This window comes from Gobio gobio (assembly GCF_949357685.1).
Source record: "Gobio gobio genome assembly, chromosome: 7".
Classification (NCBI taxonomy): Eukaryota; Metazoa; Chordata; class Actinopteri; order Cypriniformes; family Gobionidae; genus Gobio; species Gobio gobio.
The window spans coordinates 21,741,521-21,752,016 of NC_137103.1; the positions used below are offsets into that span (position 1 = coordinate 21,741,521).

General features: G+C 37.1%; 1 protein-coding gene across 5 annotated transcripts; it reads left to right on the forward strand.

Moving 5' to 3' along the window:
- Positions 1 to 4,299: 4,299 nt before the first annotated feature.
- LOC307129120 (uncharacterized protein) lies at positions 4,300 to 10,210 on the forward strand. 5 transcript variants are annotated; one of them, XM_079821312.1, is made up of 5 exons: positions 4,300 to 4,847; positions 5,379 to 5,426; positions 6,158 to 6,460; positions 6,534 to 6,812; positions 9,639 to 10,210. In XM_079821312.1, exons 1-5 carry the CDS (start codon positions 4,778 to 4,780, stop codon positions 9,686 to 9,688), a joined length of 750 nt encoding a protein of 249 aa, XP_079677438.1. In that variant the 5' UTR covers positions 4,300 to 4,777; the 3' UTR covers positions 9,689 to 10,210. The 5 variants fall into 5 exon arrangements, with proteins under 5 accessions (XP_079677438.1, XP_079677437.1, XP_079677440.1 ...); XM_079821311.1 differs by lacking the exon at positions 9,639 to 10,210 and having other exon boundaries at positions 4,336 to 4,847; positions 6,534 to 7,696; XM_079821314.1 differs by lacking the exon at positions 5,379 to 5,426 and having other exon boundaries at positions 4,567 to 4,847.
- The last annotated feature ends 286 nt before the right edge of the window (positions 10,211 to 10,496 follow it).

Sequence of the window (10,496 nt, forward strand, 5' to 3'; positions counted from 1 at the left end):
ATCTTTAATTTATGCACTCAAATATGCAATGTTATTTTACATTTGAGACATTTCTGTACCTGAAAACTAATGTTAGACGTACCTGAAAAGCATATCTAGCCGAACCATATTGTTGATCTTATTTATTTGTGGTTATCATTTTTACGTGAATACTTTTATACTTTGATTTGAATATATGTTATATTATTTATTTTAATAGTTCAAAAAGTACAACAAATGTTACAATTTCAATTGAATTGTTGAAAGGTGTATTTTTAATAAATACAACACATTCCCAAAGTCATGTGAAATAATCGTGTTACATAATCGTGATTTCAATATTGACCAAAATAATCGTGATAATGATTTTTTCCATAATCGAGCAGCCCTAGCTAGGTGTAGGCATTAATAAAACACAATCTGTTAAGTAGAAAATGTATTTATTTTATCGTGAGATTTTGCCTCTCTTCCTACCGTTGCTGTACCCCTTCTAGCCACAACTCTTCTTCTCCATTTCTAGTGTATTTATGTGGCAGAATTACAGAGCCACATACAGGTCTGACATGTATATTACATCGTTTTGAGTCGGTTTTGGTGGTTTCGTGTGTATGCAGATATTTTTTGAGACGAGGGGAAAAAAAGATTGGATAGGGACAGCTCTAGCTTTGTGTGAATGTGGCCTAAATCTCAAGAGATTTGAGAATTCAAGCGACAAATTATGTTTTATAAAGTTTGTGAGGAGCACGTTTAAATGGTCAATCTAATCAGCTCGAGAGGTATACACAGCCGAAAGCCAACTCACCTTGTTACCTCGACAGTTTTCTCACTCTCGGCTGGGTATGCGGGGCAGAACTCTGGGTTTGGGTTAAATTCCAAGCATGCCAAATACACTTATTATATATATTTTACTCTATTCAATCATTTGTAATTTTGAACTCGTGAAAACAACTGTCACCGGTAATAGGACATTATTTATTTATTTATTTTTGGCGTTTATCAAAGTTTAAAATCTATAAATCAAAATATGTATTGCATTTATGAAGAAAAGGTTCAGCATCCAAGGTTCTATTGCCTATTTCCACAATGGTGTACAGTGTATTTGGGCGGATTGCTGAGGGGGATTGCCAATAACAACCATTAGGATTGCTTGTGATTTGGTCTTAGTGATTTAGGAGTCCTCTTGACTACTTCTAACGTTTTACAGATTTAGGAGGTAGTTTTGGCGCAAAAATGTTTTGTGGAATACTCTTAAAGCAAAAATGTTGGAGTCCTAAAATTAGGACCGACAACCCTATTATTTTTAAGAGTTTCTCCTAAATCGGCAAGTTAGGAGCTAATTGTAGGAGCTTGTGCCTTAGGATGTTTTGTGAATACAGACCCTGGCCTGGAGTACAAGGTTATGAGGTGCATTATGTGAATTATTGGCTAACGAGATGCGTCTTTAATCTAGATTTAAACCGGGAGAGTGTGTCCGAGCCCCAAATATTATCAGGAAAGCTATCCAAGAGTTTAGGAGCCAAATGTGAAAACACTCTCCGTCCTTTAGTGGGCTTCGATATTCTAGGTACTACCAAAAGTTTAGAGTTTTGTGACCTTAAATAGCGTGATGGATTGTAGCTGACTGGATTGTTTGACTGTTGGGATGACATTGTGCAGGTGAGCGTAAAGCCCAGATCGCTGATAATTATCCTTGAACAAATTTGTCCCACCTGCACAAATTATATCTTTGGAGCTCAGGGTGACCATGGGGTTCTTGGGAATTATTGGTCTCTTTATAAGCCCCTTCTACCTCAATTGCTCAGTTCAGCTGGGCGACCAGTTGTTGTTTCTAAACTATTATTTAAAGCTACACTATTACGTGGAAATTACGTGAGCTATGCTTCGGCTCTGATGGCTTGCAGTGCACTGCTGTGGCAGTGGTTGTAGGTGATTGCCTGATCAGTATGAATGTCATGACATCAAACTCTCTTGATAATAATAATAATAAACTCTTTTTGGTATGAGGTTAAGTTGTTGTGGCTTCAATCAAAACTGTCCAGACAGCTCTAAAATATAAAGAAGCAATATTTTTAGGCTTAGTGATTTAGGGAAGACAAATACACATTTTGGAAGATTGTTTTATGATGCACTTGATGTGCCTTTTTAAATCATGGCCAATCAATTGAATTTGCAGAAGGAAACCAATCAAAGTGTACAATATCCTAAAGATGAGAAATAAGATGCACCTGAGCTAAATATTTAGTGTCGTTGTAAAGGAGGATAAATAAGTATTTTAGATATTTTAAATTTGGTTTGCTTTTCATTATGGCTAGATTGATGTAAAAAAAAACAAAAAAAAATACAAGGTCATTTAAAGTATTCAAGCATAAAGACCTCACCGGGACAATTATTGCGTGCTTATCGGCAGCATTTTTTGAGGCGTTTTGCTCAAAGGCGCTTTGTTTTCATACCTTAAGCAATTTTCACTGGCGATGCACGGAGTGAACGTGCAAATTCACTCCCTGACAGTAGATCGCGCTTTTGATTTGATTGACGGTGAAACTCACCATCAAATCTTGTTTGATCTGCAATTAATTTCCATAACAACTCCCTCTTATCAAGATTTTTGTAGTCGCATCTTCTTCTTCGTCTACTTACTTCCTCTACGTCGGCTTCTTCTTAGGTATCAAAGTGTGCTCAACAAGTTTTACTGTAGCTCCAGGCACATGAACAAAAGCAATCTCATTGGTCGGGCAGCTTTTAATGCGACGCATCAAACAAAAAAAAAGAACCCGAGGTGTTTTCTTTTTTTAATTATACTTTTACGCCTGCTGTTTTGCATGTCGGTGTGCACAATCACATTGGCGCCCTTTGTTTATTCACGAGGCGATAAACACGTGCAATACTCGTTCCAGTGTGAACAAGCCTTAAAGGAACACTCCACCGTTTTTAGAAATAGGGCTTATTCAACATCTTTCCTAAATTTAGATATGTGGGCAAATGCATTTTTGTCCATGCATTTTTTTAGTTTTGTCGTTTTACAAAATGTGTTTAGTTTTAGTCAGGGTCGCCGCTAGCTTAGCATTATGAATAGAATCCTATGTTGCCAGCTAGCATGTCCTGAGTAAAAGTGATTAAAAAAAACCCCCACCTAATTACTTCTTGTGGCCTGCGTATTCACAACGAATGCAAATAGCGATGCAGATTAAGACTAGGCGATTTCCTAGGCAGATATTAACTTGGGACTTGAAGCACAGGCGAAGCACTGCTACTTGGGCGCAGAGATATCACGCAACACATGAAATCCCTAAACTTCCGTCAACATACCGGCGTGCAACACGACAAAAAAACTGGAAAAAAAGTATAACATACCGGCGTGACCTGCACCGAGTGTCTTTTTGAGAAGTTGCAGCTACAGTTACAGCAAACATGGTAATTGCCTGCGTAGTAAAAGGTTGTGAGAACAAGCAACGGACATAGACTAATGTAATGTTTCACAGAATTCCATCGAATGTGGAACTTAGAAATAAATAGTCTCTCTAAAAAATTAAACAGTATCGTGTTTGCGAAGAGCATTTTGCACCGGAGGACTACTTTGAAAAAAGGCAATATGGGCCAAGAAAGACGGTACTACGTCTGAAAGATACGGCCGTCCCATCCATTTTCAAAGCACATGCAGAACAAAGTGCACATGTAAGTTGTCTTTTATTACTCTTCCTTATGTTATTGTTTGTCTTTATTCGGTTGTAAGACAGATGCTGAGATGCTGTATATAGACTACGGTTCAAATAAAGTTAGCCTCCTCTATATAGTATAGTATAACCTCATGTTGAAATCAACCTGTTTAGCGTGAACAACCGAAACTAAAATAAAAGACGATGTTATTGTTACCTGTGAAATGAAATGAATGAGGGCTAAGTTAGCTATATTTCTCTCACCAAGTTAGCCTGGTTCTTTTGACTCAGGAGTTTTAACTACTAGAGAGAAGGCTGCAAGAAGTTTGACCTAATGTAACCTTTATGTAAATTTTATATGTTGACATATATGACATTGCATTCATGTGCTGTTCGGCTGTTGAGTGATCGCAACCTCCTCCTCCTGTCGTTCTATTTCCAAAGCACGCAGGCGTAGCTCCTCTTCTGAAAACTCTGGTTCATACGGTTCTGGATCTTGACTGTCTAAGAAGTAACCCTCTTCGTCTCTCACAAAATCAGTCATGTTCATCGCCATTCATGTACTGTATGAAAAAAAGAGGGAGTATGCGCACTGAGAGAGGTTTATGGCAGACCAATCACAGTGCTTGCAGTCCGCATAGAATTGACGCGTTGTTACATTTTTGGGGAGGTGAACATTAGGGTACGTCGTAGGCTACACGTTCTACACACAGCCTACGACATAGCTACAGCATACACTTGATGCAGAAGTAAAAAATGGGCTTTAAGGCTGCAACGTTTAAAAATATTTAAAAAATGAAGAGGTCTGAAACTGCACTGTAAATTTTCATCTTTCTTATGAATTTTAGGATTATAGCCAGGGTTATAAGGCATATACTCTCATTATTATGCCAGCTAGATAACACTATAAAATTAAACAATAACCACCATCAACACATCACACACTGCCAAACTGCAATCTTCTTGCACTTTCACATGACTGCAGTGGTTAACAAGACAGGATGTGGGAGATGATTATGAAATGATCATTAAAAACAGTGTACAACAGCTTCACTGCTGAATGAAACAAAAGGAGAACTCAGACAAGGAAAAAAAGCACATTCAAAAAAAGGAGTGAAAAGGAGTCTGACCAGAGATTTAAAGCAATGGCGAACAGTTGGATATTGACGGTGGCCGCCCTTCTATGCATCTTTGGACCAGGAAGTCACACAAAAGGTGAGTAATATATGATATTGTAATATGATCACAATTACATCTTTTAATAAATGGTTTGGCATTCTAGTATCTTCTTATTCTATCATAATTTGTTTGCAGATACCACTTATATTTTACTGATATTTCTTGCAAATGGAATAAGATTCATATGTTTGATGTGTGGCTTAAGCAATACAGGGCCCACTGTATTTGCTTTAAATTTTGTATTTGTTTAAATCTGTCACAAAAACAGTGTCAAATTAATTATTGTGGCTCAATTTTGTGGATAAACGGACAGTAACTATTAATCAGATATAGGGAAATTCTGCTTTTATATTATTCCACTTTTTAGCACGATGCTTATGATTTAATGGAGTTTAAAATGGTTATACAGCAGAATAATAAATCTTTGTGTTTGGAATATGACAAACATATGTGATAACTTCTTCTTAACCTTTATGATCCCACATTTACATTTGTGTAAGAGACACATTCTGTTTCCATGTGCTGAGTGCTCACATTAACCTGCTACTAACATGCTAACTGTCTTAGGAGATCAAGACATTTCAAATCAAGATGCTGTTGAAAACAAACTGACAGGTCAGAGAATATACACTTTTATTTTTATAAAGCTGTACTCTCGATGAATAGGACACAAAATAGGAAATGGAGAAAAAAAAACACAATAACAGAATGGTCAGTGAAGGGAGGAGATTGACCTTGCAACAGCATTGTTTGTCAACCTCAAGAGGTCAAACTAAATATGATATGAACTATTTGTTATTTTTTAAAACAACAACCTTTAAACTGTGTTACATCTGTTGTCAGAGCTGCTGCATGTTGTAACTATTCTAGGGTTAAAGAAGGAAGTGACACATAGAGGGAGAGATAAGTTTAGTGCATAAAGAAAACAAAAGAAAAAATACATCGCAATACCCAAATTTTATATTTTAAATATATTTTAGTCACCTTTATTTAGATAGCGCTTTTTAAAATGCTGATTGTTTCAAAGCAGCTTCACAGTGTTAAACAGGAAAATAATGCAACATAATTTGATTTGGCTGTACAGCCGCTCTGGAGAAAACGGTAATGTCATCGTCCAGCTTAGTTCAATTATCATATAGTGACAATGCAGACAGATCAGTAATTTGATTGAACATTTATTTGAATATTTAGTTAAAAATTTTGTGTCCCCATAATATACCTCAACATGTCAAAAGCAGATCACATTTATATATTATTTTAGTTTGATTAAAAATACAATTTACTTTAATTCAATATCTAATGTAATAATGTAATTTAAATATAATAAAGTTTTTATTTTTTTTTAGTTTTCAGAGAGCAGATCTTTTTGGCGGGTGCCGATGTCACTTTACGGTGTGCCGATAATGTCACTGATGCCAAATGGAGTGAACTCATTTTTATTGTGTGGAACATCAGCAGGCAAGGCAGAAAATGTTGGCTTGGTTTGTCACCCAATCCGGGTGGCAATTGTACTGATGAGAAGAGGCTGGTCAACACCACAGATGGAGTTCACTTATTCATTCCCAAGATTTCAAACAATGATGAAGGGTTTTACTCTTGTGATTTATCATTTATAGGAGGAAGCAATGCTGTAAATGTCTCTGTAAGAGGTGAGTACAGGCCTTTACAGCTATATGCCACAAGTATTAGACTGATAATTAAATTAAAGTTCTTTATTTTTAGTTACTCAACTGGAAACTCACCTGGACATTGAAAATGGTCAGATGATTGCCGTCTGTAAGGCCACATATAAAGAGACGGCACCCACTCTTCACTGGGAACCTGCCTTGAACTTTTCCTTCAAAAACTCTTCTGTCAAGAAGGTTGACACATTTTTTATTATGGAGAATCGAGTACTTCTGGGTGATGATGTGCCCATCAGTAACTTCAACTGTGTGGCCTCATACCCCTCTGTGTCCGGCTCTGTGCTGCAGAAGAGCACGCTTGATATTACAACACAAGGTGAACACACTTTACTGAAGTTGACAATGCTCTGCTACAAACACATTTACAGTGCATTCAGAAAATATTCACAGCCTTATGTTAAAATGCTTTAAAAAACAAATTCACATCAATCTAGACTCCACGCCCCCAAAATGACAAAATACAAAAAATCTAAACAAAAATGTGATAACTGTATAAATGTATTAAAGGGGGGATGAACTGAAAAATCTACTTTTGATATATAAAGGTTATGGTAATATAAGAATATCCTGTAAGTTTCAGAGCTGAAAACTTCCTTGTTAGTCAAAGAAAAGCTTTTATTGACACCAGGCCCAGAAAACGAGAGCTCTCAGAATATGCGGATCTCTTACATAATAGGACCTAGATGCCGCCTCTACAGATAAATATGCTTCTGTAGCCCCGCCCACCGACTCGTGAGCTAAGGATCGTACCTGCATAAGCTTCATTCTGAACACTTATGTGAGTAGGCTAAATATGTTTTTTTATATGTGTTAGTTTTGCATAACATTACAGATCGTTTGAAATCTATTGATTACTATTGATCCGCGAGAGTGTGTGTGATTTAATCATTGTGTTTGTTTGATATTTTGTGAGTCCTCTGAGCATTTCCCCAAGACGATTCCTGGGACAGATGGTTGCTGAAGCTCATTAAATATGCAAATCTTATCCAATCCTAGCCGTGGGCGTTTACTTCCAAGTCTTCAGTGCGGCACGCCCATCAAATCTGAGTGTTTTTCAGAGAGCCTCAAAACCAAGGCAGAAAAATCGCCTATTACTTATTCATCATGATGTTTTTGAATGTAAAAACCACGCAAACGTCATAAGTTGACCTCAGACAACAGTATAAAAAAAAAAAAAAAAGCCAGTTCATGACACCTTTCAAAAGAAACACCAGAAATATGACAAAAGTATTCATACTCGTAATTATACTTAATTGAAGCACCTTTGGCAGTGATGCAGCCTCAAGTCTTCTTTTGCAATGATGCAGCAAGCTTTGCAAATCTGGGTTTGGGGTTTTTCTCTGCAGATCCACGGACTGTCAGACATTTTCAGTTTATGCTTTGCCATAATGGATTGTGGGGTATAGATTGATATGGAAAAATATATAATTTAAAACATTTTAGCATAAGGTTGCAACATACCATGTGAAAAGTATTTAGGGGCCTGATTACTTTCTGACTGCACTGTAGCACTATCTAGGGTTACTACATTAAAGCTTAAGGTTTTCCAGGCTGATTAGCCACCAGTGATGCCGGAAAAGATATCAGCCAGTGAGAGGAAACCACTGCATGGTTGGTGCATGACAGGAGAGGGAATGATGTCCTTATCAAGCAGTGGCACTGGGCAGCTCGAAGACCATAAAAAGTCAAAATCATGTTGATTAACTGCTTGTCACCATAAGCGGAGACAGCGGTCTAACGACTTCTCATTCTTTGTCTCGGGTTTCACTATACACAGGCTCTCTCACACATATACACACACATGTCAGGATATTGTTCAACTAAACTTTATCAATTCTAATCTAACGGAATGAGGAACTGTTACTGTATCACTGCCAAATGTCTATCACATAGCTTGTTATGTGTTGTACATTGACTAGTATAAAGGAACTTGTGGAGAGGGAGAGCCTTTTCGTGTTTGTCAGCCATGTCTGCAATGGTCAAGAGTAACATAAGTGTGACTGCTCAGCTGTTCACCCAATAATTGGTTAAGTACTTAAGCTCTGGGACCATTTTTGGGGATTTTTGCCTGGATTTGGCCTACCCAAATTGAAACGCTTCCCATACCCACATACAGTGGTCTAAATACACAATTTTGGTGTCATTTTAAAGGAAACCCTTTGAAGTTTCATGAACCACTATGAAAGTGATAAAAATGTAAGCATATGTTGTCTGAGCTGTATAGAGAAGTATAAATTCTATATCCCTGTGTCATTAAATTCTTTTTCCAATGTTTGCTGACATATGCTGGAAACGACCAAACCTGTCTTCAGGGTGCTAGAGCACACAGGGCCTAAGTTATACACTTTCGAAAATTAATTAATAACCAAAAAGCCTATTTTGTTTGCCTGTTTTTTTATATTTGATATGTTTTTTATATCACACACAACATATACTATAATATTTATCACTTTCAGAAGTGTTTTAAGTCATTTCAGGGTTTTAGGTAAAATGACACAGGGATATTGCATTTATATCTATGGGTGTGGGGGGGTGACCTCCATTCAGATTCATTTAAATAAATCTTGCATACATGATCCAGACAAAAATCTTTTTTTACAGTATTTTCTGGAATCCGTGGAAACAGCCCAAACTGTCTGCAGGGTGCTAGAGAGTTACACCGTTTCAAAAATGAATTTATAACCAAAAAAATCAAAAAGCGCCTCTTTCAAAAAGTGGGGGTTATTCCAGCTCAGACAACATATGCTTACATGTTTATCACTTTTAGCAGTGTTTTATGTAACTTCAAAGGGTTTCCTGTAAAATGACACCAACATTTTGCATTTAGACTGTGTGTGGGTATAGGAAGCTTTTCCATTTGGGTAGGCCAAATCCAGCCGGAAAGGGTCCCAGAGTAGTTTAGTGTAAATAAGTTACTTTGTGTCAAATGTCAAAGTGATGCATGTCTCCAGAAAGTAGAGACTCTAAGCTTTCCAATAGTACCACATATGAGGTCAGAGCTCCTCCACAGACATTTAACATTTAAAGTATATACTTGATGTCATTCCGGACCCTGTACAGGGTCCGCCGAGTTTATCTTCTTTAGTTTTGTGCAGGAAGTTTTTCCACATCTAAATTTTGTTCTCTTTCTCCAACGTTTGAGGCCCTCCAAGAATAAGATTTTGTCTCAGAATGAAGGAAGAAGCACCCTAGGAGAGATGAAGAAATACGGAGGATAAACACGTGGGTGGCAAAAGCAGGCTAAGAAAATGAATCGGAGGGAGGTGTTTACCTGAGAACCGCTGACATTACATTTGAACAGAGCATCTGAAAAAGTACAGCAAAAGCACCAAAGAGGGCATTTAAACAATGTCCTTTATGGTCTCAGTTTTATGTTCATTTTTGTCGATGCAATTACATTTTTAACAGAATTTATGAGTAATATAGTCCAACATTTTGCTTGTGCTGTCTTTCTGTCATATAAATGCCACACGGTTTGATATTTTGTTATATAATTCTAAGACATTTAAGTGCTTTTGGGACTATTGTAAAGCTAGCAGTAATTTAAAGAAGTAACACAAATGTCCACAAATCCCTTTTTAAAAGAAATAAGAGTAACTGAGATGCATAAAACGCAATGTTCTAAAAAAAATCTTGGTGTCCTATGTCCTTTATTTGTGGTAATCTGAAGTGATTTAATTATTTACACTTACGCAATAAATTCCAGAGCCATTATTGTGTGTGTGTGTGTGTGTGTGTGTTTCAGAGAGAAAGAGAGATTATATCTGTACAGAGTCAGACTGGAGAGGAGTTAGGTTACTCACCAGGTAGCTCATCACCATCAGCACTTACTTAACTTGTATTGATGAACTCATTCATGATGTCAGTCAATGTTCCTAACATTTCTAACCCCCACCCATTACCGCCTGAAAACCAATTCAGCTCAGTCTGAACCATGAGCATACTTCCATATTATCGTGAAGGTGGAATAGTAGTTAGGAAAGTGATCTACCAGTAACTG